This window comes from Osmerus eperlanus, chromosome 1 (assembly GCF_963692335.1).
Source record: "Osmerus eperlanus chromosome 1, fOsmEpe2.1, whole genome shotgun sequence".
Classification (NCBI taxonomy): Eukaryota; Metazoa; Chordata; class Actinopteri; order Osmeriformes; family Osmeridae; genus Osmerus; species Osmerus eperlanus.
Genome location: NC_085018.1, coordinates 14,800,991 through 14,820,670, shown reverse-complemented (window position 1 = coordinate 14,820,670; position 19,680 = coordinate 14,800,991). Strand labels below are relative to the sequence as shown.

Here is a 19,680-nt window from a genome sequence, read left to right as displayed (position 1 = left end):
TGAATATCATCCTCTTCTGGTTTTGCAGTCCAAGACATAAAATATGTGTTGCTCTCTCTGAAATGTGATGGATGTGAAAACTAGGCTCGAAAAAAAGGCTATGAGAACCAACAACTGAAACACTTTTCAATAACTGACAGTGTGGCTATTTTCAGAGTCCGATTTCAGTTTCGGCACATGCCCCCCCTATATTCCCTAGAAGGTTTGGTTTTCCAGCTGGTGGAGAAGCCCTGAAAACTAAAGGTGTGTGCTGTGTGTGCCTAGCAGAGTGGAAGCTACAGTTTCCCGCCCTCACCACAGCTGGGAAGAGTGCCAAAGCCATCAGGCAGCCAGACGCCCACTATCAGCTGAGGAGTAGCACAGCAGTCTCATGTCTAATTATACAGCCAGGGAGAGAACTGGAAGGGGAAAGCAGGAGGGAGGGAGGGAGGAAAAAAGGAAAGAGAGAGAGAGGGAGAGGGAGAGAGAGAGAGAGACAGAGACAGAGAGAGGAAAGAGGAAAAGAGAGAGCATCAAATCAGCTTGCTTGAGAGGGCTGGGGATACAGTAGAGTGGGGGTGTAAAAGAGTGGGAGGGAGAAGAGAGAATGTGTCTGATAGACACCGTCTGGTGATGTTGTCTGGATGTTTCCATTCAGTTTGCAGTCAGGCTGCTCTGCCAAGGAGCCTCATCTTCAGGACCCGGAGGTAAGACAGGTGGGCTGGCCTGGCCACCGCTCTTTGATGAGTGATAACGCCATGAGTGTGAATGTTTAATAATAGAGGTGTTTTAACTAGCTCTCGTCTAGTCTCTCTGACACACAGTCTCTGTAACCAATGCTGCTTTAAGACCATTTATGGAGTGTATCTGTTGACAAACTATTCTATAAATACAAAATGTATTATTCTGAAATGAGAGGGACATGACAGAAGAACAGTCTCAGTATCTGAAAGTACTCTGGAGTCTTGTTTGAATGATGGCTAATGAGCTGTACTGTGGAAACAGGCTGCCATGCTGCGTAGATTTGCAAAATGTCCTAGTCTTGATACAAAGTAAATTGTTTAGAGAGCTATACTGTAGCTGTGCAGTAGCTTTACTGTAGCCATTATAATACCACAAAACAGCAACACAGTTGTGTACAGTTGAGTGTATGGAACCATTTACATAATGACATGCACTGCAAGGTGAAGTGAAATGATAGCCTCTTAAGGTCATTCAGGTGTGCTGTGAGTGTTTGTCCTCAGTCATCAACTTTGTTAATGTAGCAGGTCGGTCACTTATCAGGCAGTTTCAGTTTCAGTCCCCTGTCAGTACAGCACTAGACCTAAATAAGACTAGCTCCAACCGCTTATCACTATCTGTTATCTTCCCCCTGCCCTGTCCTGGATAGTGGGGCCTTCTGTGTGAAATTGAACATGTCTCCATGTGAGGGTGTGGTCTGTCCCCGCTCCATGAAGTCACCTTCCAACTACACACACGATGATGGATGTTACCTGAGCAATCCTTCCTGTCTGGGAGATGTGTCAGTCTTCGAGTCACTCGATTCATTCACTCAGTGTTGACTGTGGTGGCATGGTGATGACATAATGGAGGCCTTGGCCAAAGCTTTGCATCAGAGTGCTGTAAAAGTCCTTACTCCGCTTTCATCTCTCACCTCCCTGCTGCTCGTTTGAATGACGAGCATGTGAGGATTTGAATATGTATGCCACTGAACTCGAGCGAGTATGTGAATCATGAGATAACCTGATGATCTGGAAAACAGAGCTAAAAACAAGGCATGCTTGAGGTGAGAGATGATCATTTATGAGGCCGTATCAAACTAATAATTTTTCTTCCTTCCTAACATTCTGAAGAACGTTGATCAACTAAAAAAGGTACACACGTATTACAAGTGTGCCAGTTTAAAACTGGTTAATGTACGCCAGGTTCACTATTCATTTTGATATTCAAATACAAACACAGTCTAAACATTTTATTAGACCACTCTTTATTTAACCCCTATAGCGTATACATATTTTGTTACCATGGTAACTTTTCTGAAGGAGAGAAATTAAAATCCTACATTCAGGCTATAGCTGCCTATCAATCAATGTCTATAGAGCTGTCTGTTCTGTGCCACGAAAGGCTGTAATTTGAAGGCGCTTGGAGAAATGAATGTGGAGACTTTGAGAGCATAGTAACCATATGATTCTCCACAGGAGGTTGAGCGAGGGGAGGCTATGTCAATGTGAACAGTGTAGAAAGAGAAAAGAAATAGCGGGGGTGACAGCAGGATGGAAAATTAGATTGTGAAACCTTGGTAAACGCAGTTTATAAAATATACAGTACAATCTAAACAATCTGCTTGCATTTTCACTCTCTAAAACTGTGGAATATTTGTAACATTATAGCTATATTTCTGCTCTTTAGACAACTTCAGGCAATTTGACTCTGACGCTTCAGCAGAAATCAACTGGAACCCTACGTCATGTGACCACAGAATGCCTTCAGCGATCTTAAAAAGTGCTTGTGCGAGTGACGCTTGAGTTGGACCAATGAGCAGCACACCAGCCCCAACCCTGTTCCCAGTCCGAGACAGGCTTCCACCCAAGAAGAGGGACCCAAGACAGGCAGAACCAGAGCAGTCTCCTGTCGCCACCTTCAAGGTGCCCTACCCGTACAAGAGCCAACATGCAGGCAGGAGCAAGAATGGGGTGAAACCCCTCTACACTCCATACCTAGACCTGTCTCCATCCATGGCTGATCCAGTGACCACTTTTTACCAGCCCTGGGTTCAGTCCAACACGGTCACCAGAAGCAAACCGTACATCCCATATCCTGTCAGAGATAGTCACGGATGGGAGAAATGGAGAGATTTTTACCACAGAAGCTGGGCTGCAGTGGACTCCAGGTTGGAAGTTCCCTTTATACCATCCCCTCACATGGGACACCCCAGGGGGGTCTCCACATCTGTCCTGCCCCTAGACCACCCACGCCACACCACAAAGATCCGACCAATCGCCACGTCCACAGAGGACCCACATGGGACGGGATTGGCCTACAGGTTGGAGTTGTTGGGTGCCAGGGGACAGATGCCCTCACCCTCAGGGAGGCCCAACGAGACTTACATGAGAAGGAGAGGGAAACAGTGGAAGCAAACACAAACGATCACAGAGACAAGCCCTGCTCACCTGAATCTAGATTTCACCTCACCCGTCTATGATCTATCTAAACTGGCCGACACAAAACACAGCACCGCGTCAAGCAAATGTGCCACCGCACCAGCACTTTCATATCAGTCAGTGGACCAATACTGGACCTTAGGAACAGCAAAAGATGTCATGGTTTCTCCCCCTCCCTCCTCAGTCCTCCGGTCCTCCCCCTCCGACCAGGCTCCCTGGCTCCTTCCTCACTTTGCGGCCGGCTCTCTGATCGAGCTCAGGGACGGCAGGCTGAAGAGGGTCGAGGACATGCAGACAGAGGACTTCCAGTTGGGGTCAGAGGTCAGTCCAGAGCTCCATATCAGCTCCTGCACGGTGCAGCACATCTCCCCCTCCTCCTCTCCTGCCTTCTCACGCCTCCTCATCCTGCTCCACAAAGGGCTCTCTCAGGTAAACACGGCTGCCTTCCTCACATCACAGGCTGACCACAATAAGCACTCCTTAACCAGTTACAATCCATCCCAATACGTTTCTTTTAGTCCCACACTGATCTCTAGAATGTCTCATGTTGCGTGACTTGATATACTTTGCTATATACAGAACAGTGTCCCCTGGTGGACAGAGTAGGAAGTGCACCATTGTCATTAACGGTCGGTCCCCCCTCAGGAGCTGCTGGATGTGTTTGTGGAGTATCCGTTCTTCGTCTGCGGGCGTGGCTGGTCCTCCTGCTGCCCACAGAGAACCGCTCGTCTGTGTGGCCTCCGATGCCACCAGCTCAGCGTGGGAGACATCTGCCTGGCTCTCACGCCAGCGCCTCGCCCCAGCCCCAGCCCATCCTCCCAGGGACCTGATGTTCCAGCCAGTGTGGCGGAGGAGGAGTCTGAGCCCCTTCAGCGTTCCTCACCCCAGCCTGCCCAGGACCGGCCTCGTGCTTCAGGCAGGCCAGGTGAAGGGCTGGAGCCCAAGAGGAGGAGACGCTGGTCAGCCCCAGAGCTGCCCGGCCCGGGAGCTACCTGTCCAGACTGAGCTTCATTCAGGCCAAACCAACAATAAGTTCTGTATGCTGTTTTGTTTTTCTACCTCGTTCACTCTAGTCTGTTCTGTGTGAATTACATAAAACAGAGACAATGACTCCACAGAGATAGAATGGAGGATCACTCCAATTTTCACCCACTCACGATTCACCTCTTCATGTAATTTAGGAGCAAATAGAATCATCATAAAAACAATAACCAAAATGAATATTACATTATAGTTACTGATATGTTTATTGTTATGATTATTAGGATTAAGCAACGGTTCTGGTTGCATTTTAAAGCATCCTGTTCGGCGAATGACTTGATGTATTTGAATGTGTCACCTAAAATGTATTACTTTAGTTCATTCAGGAAAGATATGTGTAAAATTCTTAAACATCTTCTACCTCTATATTTGTTGTTTAGATCTGTGATTTAATGTTTACAAATGAGCGGGTTTTCCTATGTGCCTCTGGCTGTTCAGCTGATTCCTGCTTTGCCTTATGATGCACTTTTGTGCGACATCGATGTCCTGACTTTCATTTATTACCATTTCAAAATGTTATGCTCTGAAAATTACTTTGTTGTTAATTGGAAATAAATAGACTGCATACAGGTTAGAAATAGGCTATATTTCAGCTTTGTGCTTCATGAAGTGTTTTCGTTTTTTTGTCATTGTTGCACAGTGTGTACTTATATTATGTACAGTATCATATATATTTAATCAACCTTTCAAGTTCCAGTCTTTGGTTGCGTGCATGGCAGAGTGATATTAAATTATTGGCCCAGGTCCATTTGAACAGTTTCTGTTTATTTTTGCTGCTGTAATCTGACATTTTGTTTTGACAAAAAATACGGCCTCCCCTCGCCCACCTGCAGATCTGGCCCAACATCAAGAGAACACTGAAGTGGAGTGATGGCTCAGAACCCACTCTATATTTTGGGGGAAGAATCATCTCTGAGACCACATGCCTCTCCTCTGCTGCAGAGGGCTTGGTGATATACAGGAAACTCAGCCTAACCTACCGGCCTATCAATCCTACACACTTGTATTACCAGTTAGAGCTGCCAGTACTCTCAGAACCCCCACCACCTCCCTTAATGCAGAGAGCCAGATGTCCCACACCTGACTCTGACCAAACGCTGGCTCTTAAAACAGGATTTCAAAAGAAAAGACATAGATTATGTTTAACTCAAAGGTAACCCAGCTGTTTGAAACAGTCTAACAAAAAAAAACATGTGTTCATAAAAACATATTGCATGTCTACTTGACATGTAAAGTACATCAGATGCAAAGTTCCAAACATGGTTTCCCATCCACGCGCAGGCTACCATGTGGGCTTCAGTACTTGTCAAACTTCCAGTTCATAACTGATGATTTTCATTTCTCTTTTAAAATGTCCAATGCACCATTTTGTAAAAAAAAACTAAAAAAACAAGCCCAGGTACTGAAAGTCCTTGCAGTGGACCAAGGGACAGTAAGTGTTCCTCTTTCTGTGTTTTCTAGTTATAAAAGAAAAAAGTATTTGTGGATATACAATGCATGACAGTTCCTAGTCAAGCTTCATCAAGTGTTCACAAGAGAGGTCAGTTAGCCCTGAAGCAGCAGGTCCTTACAGATCAGGCAGTGACTAAGTTCCTACACCTAGCCCCTCCCCTTCCTCCTGTCCCGGTGCATCCCAGGAAGTTGGAGATATGCCAAACGTCAGTGGCAGCCGCAGGCTCTGACCACCATGTTGCGGTACTTCTTCAGGATGACGTTGGAGCTGTCATCAAAGTAAAGCACTGAGATGCCGTGCAGCTGGGTCGGAGCGCAGCAGGGCTTGGGCACCGTCTCTGGGTTTATAAAGTGTACCTGCAGGAGAAACATGGTGGACAGCTATCAGGCAGACAGAACTGGATAAGATGTACTAGTGACTTCTGAAGAACAGATGGTCTGGTACCTCCAGAGTATAGGAAATAGTGCACACTAAATCACCTTATAGACTCTAGACTAAGTGATATTACAACTAACGCTAATCTTACCAGAGTCTGCACAATGGCATGGTTAGTGGCGTTCATGTAGGAGTTGAGGGGGAAGGCACATTCACCCTCGCAGTAGTACGCTGCATAGCCCTCTGGAGCAATGATCCAATCCTGTGGTAAAAGCCACAAAACTGTAAGTTGCAAATTACAACAAAAAAACATAAACAACTCCTAAAAGTTAGCAACACGCACTGGTCCAATGGCTTACCTGCCACCCCAGGTCCCTGAAGCTGACATACAGCTCATGCTTCTTACAGCCCTGCTTGGGGTCAGTGCTGAGGTTCTCTGCAAGACCAGAGGGAAAATAAGTTCAGCTGGGTACTTGAATAACTCAGATAAACTCTCTGCTGTGGTGGTCAGCTGTGTTGAGGGCCTACCTGCAGCAGCCTCTGCGACCTTCAAGGCATCCTGGGCAGTCTTCTGGGTTTTGGACCGGTTCCGCCCCTTGTGACCATGGGCAGAGCGTGCGCTGCGAAAGCGGACTTCAGTGGCTTTGAAGAAGGCCACCATGAAGGGCTGCTTGTCGTGTGACCCTGTGCCGCCCACTAGTCCCACCAGCCGGAAGTTCACACTCTGGCCTGAAGGCGGAGACAGACCCATTTCAGCCAACAGTCTCCCCTGCCGAATAGACCTCTTGCATATCTATCAATCACAGTTCACTCCACTAAGTTTACGATATATTCTGAGCTCGCCCTCATGATTCTACTGTAGTGACTCACCGTCAGGACCCTCTACCAACAGCTGCAGGCCCAGGTTCTGGTCGGGGTTCATCACCCAGTGGTTACTGGTGGCTGTGATGTCAAACACCAGCCAGCCCTCCTCAGCTGCCCACACTACCCGCGAGTCCAGCACGAATGGCTCCACATCACTGGGGGGCACCCACACACACAAGGAGGGTTATGCACCAGGTGTAATACATTTTACAGGTTTGTTCGATTTCTGAATTAACCAAATAAGCTTTGGTTGAAAAACATTTTTGGTTGTTTATTGTCCTGACAGTTCACATTAAGTGGTAATTTGATTTCCCTAGCCCGATTCAGCGCAACAACAAAATCATGGTTGATCTAGAAGGCTATTAATCACAAACAAGAGATAACACGTAGATTCGCTGTATCCCTTATACGGACATTATTAAAAGAGAAGGAGAATCTCTCCTCGTCAGATAAAAAATTCCCAGACTGATGGAAGCAGATATGGCAGCTCAGAGGCAGATTTCACAGACAATGGCTTCGTTTACATATTGAGTTTCAAGCCCTGAGGCTAACAGCAGAGACTCTTTGATTGTCGCCTGCTTGTCTGTATGGTGGGCATGTGTGTGTGTCTGTGAATGACAATGGTGTTACTCTTAACACCAACATCTCAGTCTCACTGTCACCGCTGAGACACACACCATGCCCACACACGACGCCGTAGGTTTATATGCTCTGGTACAGTTAGGTGAATGGGGGCGTTGATTTTGCTGGAAGATGAGGGGCATTAACGGAATTAAGACAAAGCAGCTGAACACCAGTACAAACAGAGCCTCAGGGTGTGTATCCTGTCCATTTATAATCAACAGCAAGGGTGTGATCAAACAGTGCTCTGGGGAGCACTCCTCTCTCTCTGTAGCAGACAGTAATGTCTAGATAAGCAGTCTAAGCTGTAGCAGTTAGCTAACCAGCCTGACAGTAAATCATTAGGAGGAGTGCCTGGGGAAGCCTACAGCAACAGCTGGAGACACACAACACTGCAGCACAAGCCAGTATCCTGCTGTTGAATTCGCCTGAACGTGGGTACACACTGTGTATCTATCTGCAGTCAACAAGTTGAGGCATGTGGGAGTGGGAGTCAGGTGGCTGAGCGGTTAGGGAAGCGGGCTAGTAATCAGAAGGTTGCCAGTTCGATTCCCGGCCGTGCAAAATGACGTTGTGTCCTTGGGCAAGGCACTTCACCCTACTTGCCTCGGGGGGTATGTCCCTGTACTTACTGTAAGTCGCTCTGGATAATAGCGTCTGCTAAATGACTAAATGTAAATGTCATCAGTGGGAACATGAGGAGACGTGCAGAATGCCCACTCAGCGCTGTGATTGGAGGAGAGAGGTCACCTGCTGGGGGACTCCTGCAGCACCTGGAACACACTGACTCGGAAGGTCTCGTTCTCAAAGCGCTCTCGGACGTAGTCCTTGTAGATGCGGAACTCTGCCCCCGTGACCGCCTCTCCCTCTGGGATGCGAGACAGGTCGAAGCGGTACTCCCTGCGGTGCTGCAGAGGCAGGGTGTCCTGGTCCTGCTCCACTGAGGTAGGAGGGAGAGAAATATATGGATGTTAGTACAGATACAGATGTACTTAGACCAGGGGTGGCTGGGTATGTATGCCAAGACACAGACTTCTGGGAATACAATCAGACTGGCAGCCAGTTTGTGGTTTCTTTCTATCATAACTGCCCCATTGAATCAAACAGTTCTCTATGCTGCTTAGCCCACATCTCGGAAGTACCATGTTAGAAATAGGAAACTCTTGCTTCTATGAGAGGAGTGAGTGATCTCAACATCAGTAAGTGTTTCAAACATCAGTGTGTAAAGGGCCAATGTGTGTGGGGGAACCACACTCAGGGCTCAATTTGGCTCCACATTTAAACTGCACACATGTGGTGACCACAACAAAAACCTTTTAGAAAACTGCCCCGGAAAACCACAGCACCCAACACAGACACACATTATACTATGTTGCAGAGTGAGTTGATGTGGCTATTTTGAGATTAGCTAATACATAACTAGATTACCAAAAGTCCCTTAATGCCATTGGTCACATCAACGGGGGAATAGTAACAGCCAACCAATGCTACTAAACATCTTTTAGAATAGAATCTGAATTTTTTTAAATGGAACTACAAATTTGACAAGAACCTTAGTGATATGAATACCACATAGAAACAGAGGAATCTAACGTGAGGAACTACAGCTGAGATGTGGGGTGTCCCACCCTGCCCTGAAACAGCTGACCCACTCTCAGAGTTTCCAGAATAATGTTGGTTGGAGAAAGCCAGAGGGTTCCTGGAGGTTTCCAGTGTTTTTACAGCGTTACCCAACGTGTTTGTCCTTGGAAAGAGCAGTGGAGGTCTTTGGAGAAGTGGGGGGACTTCCCACACTGGAGGTGTGCAAAGGGCAGCCATGATTACCCACCTTAAACCCTGCCTGCCTGCAGATGCCATGACATCACGTCCTTTTTGATGGTTAGCTATGGTTTCAGTGTCTCACTATGAACACACACATACACACCACCTTTCACGGTACACATGGAAGCACACACTCTGATGGATGATTTGTGTCTGGCACATAAGCACATAATGTCTCACAAAGACACAAAAAGCATAGAGCTTGAAAACATATTTATACACTCAAATATCCACAGCCCATAAGGCAAGACCAACCCGCTCATCGTTAGGAAGAGAGCATTCTAAACACAGCTAGTCATTTGTTTGACCACAATTAAATGCTGGAAAGGAACCAGGGGCGTTTTTATGAAGGCAATAATTGCTTGTAAGAACTCGGTGTGTTTACGTTAGGGCCCATTAGCCCCAGAGATCAGCCCTCAGATATGCTAACTTCTCCCTGTGAGGCATTTCAACACTTCTTCAATCTCCTCACACTGGGCTTGACTCTGCACACTGACATGGCACAATCCTTCCAGACTAGGGTTAAAAATGATCAGGCTGATGTAATTGGTTTGCTAAGCTGCCACTTGTAGTAAGCATTTTAAATCTTTAAACAAATCAATAATATAATCCAGATTCTGGATCTAATTATGTAAAATTGTCCTTTTTTATGAGAATGATTCAGCCCACCAAAACAGGCTTTGTTGACCCAACACAGCACCTCATATTTAATTAATCCATCTGAAAACACAGTCCAAAACTGCTAGATTGTTATTAAAAGGTCATACAAGTCTGAAGGTAGAAGAAAAACAAATTTTCAACAAAGTATGGAAAAATAGTTAGGTGTGTAATCAGATTTTCTGGGGGAAGAAAGATAATCTCTTGTACAAACTACTTAGGTTCCACCAATCATCTTATCACAAACAGTTTCAACTGCTTAGCCTCACAATAGCCTCTGTTCATGACTGGCATGGTGAACTGTTATACCAGAATATGCCTTGAAAAAGCATACTTCTATTTACAGACTGACAACTTCTGCCTCTATTGAACATCTGTCTTACATTGTTGAAAGAGCAATGGTTGCTGCAGGTGTGTTTTCGGGGGAACGTCCCAGACAACCATGGCAGCGGCCCCAGTCGGCATTAGAACCACTGGGATAGAGGTCACACCAGTTCATGGTATAAGGGAACAGTCAGGCAATAACTTAACTGTATGGGCATACTTGATTTACACAATACAGGAAGTGATTATAATTCCAATTATATAGCCACACTGCCACACAGTAGCCGTACATGTATTGAAAGACTAAAGCTAATATGTGAAGAGAAAGTACAGGTGCTTTAGTTCGATGTGAAATACTGGCATGACTTGAATGCTTGTGCTGAATAACTGCAATTGAGGCACTGTGGAATGGTGTTTAAGATGTCTGTGAGTACAGCTCAGATATTTAAATCAGAACATGTAGATTTTACTCCATCCAGTGCATTTCATCAAAATCCATTAATCTGCATGAAAATGTTTACTTTACTGACTCTATCATTTGCTAAATCTACATGGATAAAAGCATCTGCTAAATATATAAATGTAAATGTACATCGTCGTCTAAAATGTATGATCCCATAACAGAAAGAGAGGGAAAATGTTTCTGTTCCTCACTGGTAGCTGTGGTCTGTTGAAGGGAAATGCCTCAATCCAGTTTGGCTTTATGTGATTATTCCAGGGACCACCAAGACAGGCTCTTTTCAAAATGGTAAGACCCACAGCTGGAACCAAGACAATCAAGCCAATCAAGAGCACAAGGAACAATGAACTGAGCTTATGAGAGCTCCTTCTCTTTCATAATTTATTTGGCCAGTCACATTTTTGTGTTTTGGCTCTGTACCACAGCGCATTGGATGTGAATTTGACTCTGATGATAACAATGATTATGAGGTACAGGCTGTCAGCATTTATTTGACATATTTACGTTGAAAAACCATGTTGGAATTGGAGACAGTTTTATACATAGTAACAATACAACAAATACAATTCAGATATCTGCAGATTCAGCATGTGTGCTCTTTGTTGAAAAAGAAGATGGATGTAAAGGGGAGGGTCATTTTGATATTAGATTTTGCATAAAGTATACCTCTGAATAGCAGCCAAAAGCACTATGTTTTAACACAACAATTTTAGACTTGCATGAGATGTCTCAGAGTAAAACATAGGACTTGAATTTCATAAATGCAATCATGAAGCCACCTTACCCTCTACCACTCCTTTCATATCGTACACAAAAAAAACTGGCAAGGCTCCATCTGCATATTTGTTTGAGGTAGAGTCTCTAGTAGACTAGTGCTGAATGTTTCCACCCTGTCTTTTGGTCAACTTGCCCTTTTTTTAGACTTCAGAAATGCCTGTTCAAATCTTAGTCATGCGAAACAAAGCCATCTTAAAGCTGGTCTCCCAAGGCTTTGAAGGGATTCCGGGGAAATCGGATACAGGCATGTTGTCATAACATTCACAACTAGGAATGCAGAACAATCTGATTTGAAGTACAGAGAAAGTGACCTAAAAGCATTCAGTGCAGAGCTGCAGCCCTACTGGTTGTCACAAAGACATGAGCACTTAGCTAATGCACTATGTGAGCGTTATTTCAGCAAAGTGACTTCAGACAACCAAAGGCATTAAAGAGTATTCTCTCTTTAATCCCAATGCCAACAGGTAAAAGCAGAGTGAAATTGATTTGCGTTTTTTTTTGCCATCCGAGATTATTCTGAGGTAGGGTTACTCCCAGAGGGCAAGTGTTGCAGAGACAACTTGATTTGTCACTGATGCCCTGTTCGTGCAGTTTTAGCCCACCTCACCTTGCACATAATCCACACTCAAGTCTGGAGTATGTTCCTCCATATAGCTATGCAGACAAACGGTGAGGTTCAGCCTAAACATACAGAGTGCAATCCAATCCAACATATTTGACAAAAATTTAAGAAATACTTCCCCTTTATTAAGCTATAAGCAGTTTCGAAAGCAAGTTGTAACACTACACTTAGGCTACACATAATTTGAATGGAGGTACAAATATCAAAGCACAATAAAAATAAAAACAACGTACCAAGGTTGACAAAACTCATTACCATATCCGCGTCGTTCAGAAAGCGGCTGTCTTGCTGGGCTATCATTTGTGGTTCCTGGGTCGTAAATGCAGGGTTATAATATGAGTAACTTTTTGGCTCTCCGTTTGTTGAAATTGAGTTGTACAAATCCATCATAAACATCGGGGCTGCGTTTTGTTTAGTGTAGATGTGCGGCCGTGGCCGGTGAGGCAGCCCTAGGATGGAGAGGATCTCCCGCTGCATCTCTCTGCGCTCCTGACTCCGCAGACGCCGCTGGATGAAGCTGGAGTGCACTTCGTTATCCAGAGTGAAGTTAGAAAAAGTTACATCGGCCAAAATGCAATATCCGCATGCTACTAAAAACGCCGAGACCCGAATGAACAACATTGTCATCATGTTCAGATGATAGCGTCAAAAAGTATTTGGAATACGTAGGATACGGCTAAAGTTGAAATGGTTAGCCTCCAATCACTTCACTTCAAAATGCATGGGAATAGAGCACATCGAACCTGATCTTATTTTGAATTTCAAGCACCCCTGAGATCATCTGGATTGGTGCGCGCGGCGCGCTACTCCTATGCTACTGGTGAGTGCGCTGTACACGACTTGCTAATGGTCTTTATGGAAATGTAGTCTCCTAAGGGGAGGGCCGGGTGTGGTTTTGAATGGGAAAAGCTTTGTGTCTGGGAATGACTATTGCTGGATGATGAGGGCTTAGATGGGTTGATGAAAACTAGGGCAAGAGATCAATGTCCTTCTATTTCCTGGTAATGGGTGTGGAACACCTGGCCCATGATAGCAGTGTGAGACCTAATTGTCCTGTTGCATTTGCTTTGTTTGCAGGATTGAAGAATGGCCCGATGGATGCAAATATATTACTCTCCCCTCTTCCTCCCTCGATCACACACATAACCTCCTAATATACACCCACAATCACATGTGTAAAATACAGATTGTAGAGAACATTTACAGTGTGAAAACAAGTTTCAATTGTATGTCAAGATTCTGCTCATGACAAATACTCATTTCACAGGTTTGATGCCTGCTGTATCTGTGCCCTCTTGCCCATTATCATGTTCACAGTAGCCTGGCATAGTGTCACCTCGTACTAGTCTTATAGTCTTATATTCCCCGGTCCCCTATCCCGAAAAGCAAAGGTCGAACATGTCCCACAGATTTCTGGCCAAATGAGGACACGCAACTGACCATCACAATGTCTCTATCCCTCTAATTCAAATCTAAAAAGTTCAGCACACTAAAACAAAGCCTGTTTGAAAAGCAGGTTTTTCTCACAGCAATTATAAGTGAGTCAAACAATCATCTTGCGGGTTAGATGTGTCCATGTGTCCACACACTTGCTGAGACAACCTGTCTGGTTAGTTTACAAAAGGGATTTTCTAACAATAATGTACTAGTTTGAATTGTATGTTTTCTATAGGCAATACTAAGATCTGTTCTCCATAAATAACAGATTTGTACATGAGGGCCACAACTCCCCTTTGGTCAGTCGAACCGTAATGAGGGATAATCCCTTGTTCAAGACACCTTTGAACTCAAACAATGAGTCAGGATCCACCCTTGTTGGTGGTGATGCGTCTAAAGTAAGTGATCAACAACAGCAGCCCTGTAGAGAAACATGAGGGACGTGCTAATGGGACCACTGAATTACAGAGCAAGGTGCAAAGTGCAAACCCCAAGGTGCATGGAATGTTTGAGTGGTGAGGGGGAGGTGTACAATCAATGCAATTGTCTGACAGAGACACAGGGATTTACTAACTGGTGTCTAGTGTGTCTTTTTTATTGTTCAGGTGGTTTGCACAACTAAACATCTGTAGGCCTATGTGCAACCAAAAGAAAAAGAATAAACTAATGACAAGGCTGACGTGTAACATAGTTTCTTGTAAAGTCTTTTGTTTCATAAAGTTTAGGCCATTAGGCTACATTTCACACTACTTGAGACAATCTATTAACAGGTTATAGCGAGTATATAAGACACCAGACCAAATAAAAGCCTTGTTAAATGACATTCTATTTGTGTTTCGCTTGGTTTACGGCATTTTCATTTGGATAGAAAAGTTAAATAAAACAAACAAAATATAGGATTGCCTATCCCTGAATATAAAAAAAAAAAATCGAATCTGGATTTGACATTGGTGCATATCTACTGCCACCGAGTGGCGATTTGTTGTTATTGCCAATCAGTTTAAAAGTCAACATTATGACACATCTAACGTAAAATTTAGCTAATCAATATAGGTTTGAGGTTCATGGATTGAGTTATTTTTTAATCCAGGCTATTTAATCAACCTAGCCTACTTTTGGTGTATCAACTGTGGAATTTGTATCTAATTAACTACGTAGTTTCGAGCAATAATATGTAACGCTATGATACTCTGGAGTTTAAGCATACATCAGATAGAAGTATTTTGGTATTTATAAATATCACAATTGATTTCAAGAATTTGGAGCTGAGCCTGCACCACAGGTCTACCGCAAGGCTAGCGTCATCAACAAGCGTCTGCGGCAGGTTGGCAAATGAAGCAAGTTATCTTGAGGGCGCCACATTTGCCTACCCCAGAATAATTGTGCCAATTTTCTGTATTACTGGGTTATACATCTATATTAGGTATGTACATTTTAATTTGTATGTCCTGACTTACGAAATGGTTTTGATTTACCTCCATTACAGGACAGTTGTTCACTGTGATGGGAGCCAACCAATTAATGCTAGCCGTCCACATTAACGCTAGCTAGTTAGCTAGCTATGGGCGTAGCATCGGCATGGGCAGTTACAGTTCCTTTTACAAACACTATGCAAAGGAAGTTATCAACTAACTGTCCAGCTATATTGTATTAGTATCTGCTTCATTATAATGGCTGTGCATAGCACAACTTATCAATAGTTACCCAGTTAGCCACCACATTCTTCTAGTAAGGTAAAGTTAGCGTTGTCGCTAGCACCCTTCATGTCGGACATGGCATGGGCTTGTACTAAAAGCGCGTAAGGGAGCGGTGTTGTCAACAATAAATCTAGCCTGCTAGCATAACGTTAATGTTTGCTATCTAGCATACTACTGTAAGGCCAACTGATAGCTAGTCTAACGTTTCTCACCCTTTCCCAATGCTGGTCCTCGGGGCCCACTGCCCTGCATGTTTTATGCTTCCCTGCTCGAACACATGATTCAAATGAATGGGACGTTAGCAGGCTTCTTGCTCGATGACAACCCATCAATGGACAAGGAAACAACTATAACATACAGGGCAGTGGACAGGACAAAGGTTAAGAAAGGCTGGCCTAGTGTATCTCAAATGCAAGTAACTGAGCCAGCTTGCTGAAATGGTCATTCTTTTTTTTCTTTTTTCTTTCGTAGCCCATTGCCTAGCTTCTAATCATGAGTTTATTTGGGACAACCACCGGTTTTGGTACTGGAGGAACCGGTGTCTTTGGAAGTACAACAACAGACAGCCACAATCCCATGAAGGCAAGTGCATGATATTGCCACATATTTCCGTCAAGAAATGCACAGTCTATGGGGCTGTGTATATTCATATTGGTACAGTTTTGATAAGAAATCCTTATTATGCCAAGTCACTGTCTTGCAGTCCTTTGAATAACAGATTTTTTAAGCAGCAAAGTAGTATACTGTGCCAGTTCATTTTGGTTTTAGTGCATTTTTCATATTGACTCTGACTCTGGTGCAGGATGTTGAGGTGACTTCGCCACCCGATGACAGTATCAGCTGTCTGACTTTTAGCCCACCCACAATGCCAGGAAACTTTTTAATTGGTGGATCCTGGGCCAATGATGTAAGTGGCTCTCATTATGATTAAGTTGTAAACATAACTTTTCATTAACTGTGAGATGGTTTCATAGTCCTTAATGCATGGTAACCAACAAGGAAAGTTTTGATTAACTAACGATATGTTTTTTCTTTCTGTAACCGTAGGTGAGGTGCTGGGAGGTTCAAGACAACGGGCAAACTGTGCCCAAAGCCCAACAAATGCACACTGGCCCAGTGCTGGATGTCTGCTGGAGTGATGTAAGACCAAACACATCACACTCCTGATCTGACTTGAATGACTGTATTGTGGAATATGATGTGATGGTCCTTTCTGTTTTGGTCAGGATGGGAGCAAAGTATTCACTGCCTCATGTGACAAGACAGCCAAGATGTGGGACCTAAACAGTAACCAGGCCATGCAGATTGCGCAGGTAAGACAACCCCCATTCTGTTCACCATGTGTTAAATCAGATGGCTAGTGCTGTTAAAAGTGATCATAACTGATGATACCTCCCTCCTCCATGATACCTCCCTCCTCCCTAGCATGATGGTCCCATCAGGACAATACACTGGATCAAAGCCCCTAACTACAGCTGTATTATGACGGGCAGCTGGGACAAAACACTGAAGGTAACCAGTTTCTGCCAGTGTGTCAGGGATAACTTTATCAAAGTTTTTTTTTAATGTTTTTTTTTTTGTCACATTGTGATATTGGATTTGTCCACCCACAGTTCTGGGACACACGCTCCCCCAACCCTATGATGTCTCTGCAGATGCCAGAGAGATGCTATTGTGCTGATGTGGTGAGTAGAGGCAACTTTCCAGAAGAAGTCATGACATCCTAACAAAAATGTCCCTCAATTTAGGTTTGCTTCCAACATGGTATACTGGTAAGCCCAGGTTTAAATCTGAGGATGAAGATAGCTAAACCCTTTTGGCCCTCTGTCCTGTACAGGTGTACCCCATGGCAGTGGTGGCCACGGCAGAGAGAGGTCTGATAGTTTACCAGCTGGAGAACCAGCCCTCAGAGTTCCGCAGGATAGACTCCCCACTGAAACACCAGGTGAATGACTCAACTCATCCCTCTCTTTCTCTCTCTTGCAATTTCAAAAAGTGATCTGTCTAACTGTATCCACCCCCCCCCCCCCCTTACATTATCATCCCGAAGCATCGATGTGTGGCAATCTTCAAAGACAAGCAGAACAAGCCCACAGGCTTTGCCCTGGGAAGCATTGAGGGTCGAGTGGCCATCCACTACATTAACCCCCCAAACCCGTGAGTGAACACACAACATGTCTCGAGTAGAGGAATGAATCTGACACGGCTCCTAAGTACTTGTCTTTGGGTATGCTTCCTGCTAGGGCTAAGGACAACTTCACCTTCAAGTGCCACAGGTCCAATGGAACCAACACTGCCACACCACAGGATATATATGCTGTAAGTTCTGTCTGGATGTAGTTTATATTTATTCAGTTTTGCCATACATGTTCTTGTAATACTTGACTGGATAGCGTATTTAAAAAATCCAATACGATAAAAATATAGCCCTGAGATTGATCTTCAAAGCTGCCTTTGGTACATTTGTGTACCTGCTTAAACGATTGCTATCAAGTTTCTAAAACTGTTGGAAAATGTAAGAACACACAAGGTCATCCTAAACAATGACATTCATACCCCTAACTTATGTTGGGCTTAAGAGTCTTTATTAATATGAGAATCACTGTAATCACTCTCAGCTCACCTTACTGCTCCTCCTCCAGGTGAATGCCATCTCCTTCCACCCTGTCCATGGCACACTGTCCACTGTTGGCTCTGATGGACGATTCAGCTTCTGGGACAAAGACGCCCGCACCAAACTCAAGACTTCTGAGCAGCTTGACCAGCCAATCACAGCCTGCTGCTTCAACAACAATGGCAACATCTTTGCCTATGCTTCCAGCTATGATTGGTCAAAGGTAAAATACTGGTTCACTGACAACCACCACTTGTGCTTGCAGATGTGTGCAAAGTGTTCTGTTTCCATAGTTACCCACTTACCTAGGCCTTCCACCTCATGGAGACAGCCTAGTGACCCAGGTTGGTGTGAAGGTTTATACAGTACAGGGCATCACAGAGAGCTGCCTAATGTAACAGTTTTTCCTTGTTTATTGCCCAGTAATCAATAGTTTCCTAGACATGAATCACATTTAATGGGTGATTAACAATGCGAAGCACTGGCAGTGAAACATCTGTTAACTGGCATCAGTGTCTTGATACAAGTGGCTAACTCTTGCCCTGTCGCTTGCACTCCTCAGGGACATGAGTATTACAACCCCCAGAAGAAGAACTATATCTTCCTACGGAACGCTGCTGAGGAACTGAAGCCTCGGAACAAGAAATGGTGAGAGAAGGGCAGCCGCTGTTCGTAATCTTGGAGAGGGTGTCACTGGACGGGGCTGCCCTACTTCCCCAGGCATGGTTGCTGGGGCCTTTCTCAGCACCTCTCGGCCTTATGCATGCAGGGATGTGGGTGGTCAGGGATTCATCTGGTATTGAGAGTACTGTGAATTATACTTAAGTGCTGCTGTGTAGTGCTAAGTCTGAAGTGCTCTCTGAGATGTCAAGCTTGGTTAAACTTAAGTTTGAGCTGTGCTGTGCATACACGTACCAGCTTTCACTAATTGTATCTTCAGTGGTTTTAAGGATAAGAGCATGCTGCACTGAAATTAATTTTATTTATGCTTTTAAATGTGAATTAGTAAGGATTTGCTGTGCATTCCTAATCACACTAAGGATTAAAACACTGTGGTTTCTTTATTTAAAGTAGAGAATTTGAATACGAACACTTTGATTTGTAGAACTTTCTTACATTTGGCAATATTGATTTTGTTTGTCTGCCATAGACTAATAATGTAAACAATAGGTAAAGACATAAAAAGACAATTTAAAGATGCTCTTTGTGACTGACTGCTCCCTTCTGTCTGTAGATTTGTCGTGCCGAGTCGCTGTTGTGTGGAAACATGGAAGACCTGCTGCTTTAGTGTGTGTATACGCTCAAGACAGTGACGCCTTCCTTTTGGCAAACACCTGGACCAATGCTCTGGCATTGCATACTGTGCATGGACCAATCAGAGTTGGGTAAACACCCAGTCTTGATGACAGCCGTGTGAATATTGGTCTCATGGGGTCACATTAAGGGGGGCTTTATTGTCATGAATCTGGTTGTTTTTTTTTATTGACGTCTGCAGAATTTTGTTTTTTATACTGCTCTCCAAAGACTTTACGTTCACTCTTGATTTCCTGTCACCCTGGTGTAGCTCGAATATTAAATTTGAAATGTGAAATAATAAATAAACCTGCGCAGGACCCACTCCAGATTTTCCACATGTATTCTGTCAGGAGAAACATCAGTTGTTTGTCAGTATAACATGGCTTTTGCCATTACATCAGAAATATAAGCAACAAAATAAAATACTTTACAAATGTACATTGTGGCCTATAAACAATGCTGCAGTCTACTGCTACAAATT

The 19,680-nt window shown here is 44.2% G+C and overlaps 3 protein-coding genes across 6 annotated transcripts; 2 read left to right on the top strand and 1 right to left on the bottom strand.

Moving 5' to 3' along the window:
- Positions 1 to 547: 547 nt before the first annotated feature.
- On the top strand, positions 548 to 4,520 carry LOC134021434 (uncharacterized). The gene is made up of 3 exons (XM_062462286.1): positions 548 to 686; positions 2,389 to 3,569; positions 3,786 to 4,520. Exons 2-3 carry the CDS (start codon positions 2,514 to 2,516, stop codon positions 4,143 to 4,145), a joined length of 1,416 nt encoding a protein of 471 aa, XP_062318270.1. The 5' UTR covers positions 548 to 686; positions 2,389 to 2,513; the 3' UTR covers positions 4,146 to 4,520.
- A 294-nt stretch (positions 4,521 to 4,814) lies between these two features.
- Positions 4,815 to 15,593, bottom strand: LOC134021444 (bone morphogenetic protein 7-like). 2 transcript variants are annotated; one of them, XM_062462306.1, is made up of 7 exons: positions 15,502 to 15,593; positions 8,245 to 8,434; positions 6,880 to 7,028; positions 6,538 to 6,738; positions 6,369 to 6,445; positions 6,161 to 6,271; positions 4,815 to 5,990 (listed from the first exon to the last, which is right to left on the bottom strand). In XM_062462306.1, the coding sequence occupies exons 1-7, from the start codon at positions 15,539 to 15,541 to the stop codon at positions 5,841 to 5,843; spliced, it is 918 nt and encodes a 305-aa protein (XP_062318290.1). In that variant the 5' UTR covers positions 15,542 to 15,593; the 3' UTR covers positions 4,815 to 5,840. The 2 variants fall into 2 exon arrangements, with proteins under 2 accessions (XP_062318290.1, XP_062318282.1); XM_062462298.1 differs by lacking the exon at positions 15,502 to 15,593 and adding an exon at positions 12,389 to 12,964.
- On the top strand, positions 14,868 to 19,523 carry rae1 (ribonucleic acid export 1). Of its 3 annotated transcripts, XM_062462336.1 has the most exons (13): positions 14,868 to 15,015; positions 15,761 to 15,871; positions 16,092 to 16,196; positions 16,337 to 16,429; positions 16,516 to 16,602; positions 16,715 to 16,801; positions 16,903 to 16,974; positions 17,127 to 17,234; positions 17,340 to 17,446; positions 17,533 to 17,608; positions 17,932 to 18,126; positions 18,466 to 18,551; positions 19,138 to 19,523. In XM_062462336.1, coding segments are annotated over exons 2-13 (1,107 nt in total). In that variant the 5' UTR covers positions 14,868 to 15,015; positions 15,761 to 15,781; the 3' UTR covers positions 19,139 to 19,523. The 3 variants fall into 3 exon arrangements, with proteins under 3 accessions (XP_062318320.1, XP_062318302.1, XP_062318311.1); XM_062462318.1 differs by lacking the exon at positions 19,138 to 19,523 and having other exon boundaries at positions 18,466 to 18,555; XM_062462327.1 differs by lacking the exon at positions 19,138 to 19,523 and having other exon boundaries at positions 14,881 to 14,916; positions 18,466 to 18,555.
- The last annotated feature ends 157 nt before the right edge of the window (positions 19,524 to 19,680 follow it).

Excerpts from the sequence above, each read along its gene's own strand:
- LOC134021434 (XM_062462286.1), top strand. The coding sequence starts at position 2,514 with ATGAGCAGCACACCAGCCCCAACCCTGTTCCCAGTCCGAGACAGGCTT. Across the intron at positions 3,570-3,785 it reads TCCACAAAGGGCTCTCTCAG|GAGCTGCTGGATGTGTTTGT; the intron begins GTAAACACGGCT and ends GTCCCCCCTCAG.
- rae1 (XM_062462318.1), top strand. The coding sequence starts at position 15,782 with ATGAGTTTATTTGGGACAACCACCGGTTTTGGTACTGGAGGAACCGGT. Across the intron at positions 15,872-16,091 it reads ACAGCCACAATCCCATGAAG|GATGTTGAGGTGACTTCGCC; the intron begins GCAAGTGCATGA and ends ACTCTGGTGCAG. Across the intron at positions 17,235-17,339 it reads ACTCCCCACTGAAACACCAG|CATCGATGTGTGGCAATCTT; the intron begins GTGAATGACTCA and ends ATCATCCCGAAG.
- LOC134021444 (XM_062462298.1), bottom strand. The coding sequence starts at position 12,785 with ATGATGACAATGTTGTTCATTCGGGTCTCGGCGTTTTTAGTAGCATGC. Across the intron at positions 6,272-6,368 it reads TCAGGGACCTGGGGTGGCAG|GATTGGATCATTGCTCCAGA; the intron begins GTAAGCCATTGG and ends CTTTTACCACAG. Across the intron at positions 5,991-6,160 it reads ATGCCATTGTGCAGACTCTG|GTACACTTTATAAACCCAGA; the intron begins GTAAGATTAGCG and ends TTTCTCCTGCAG.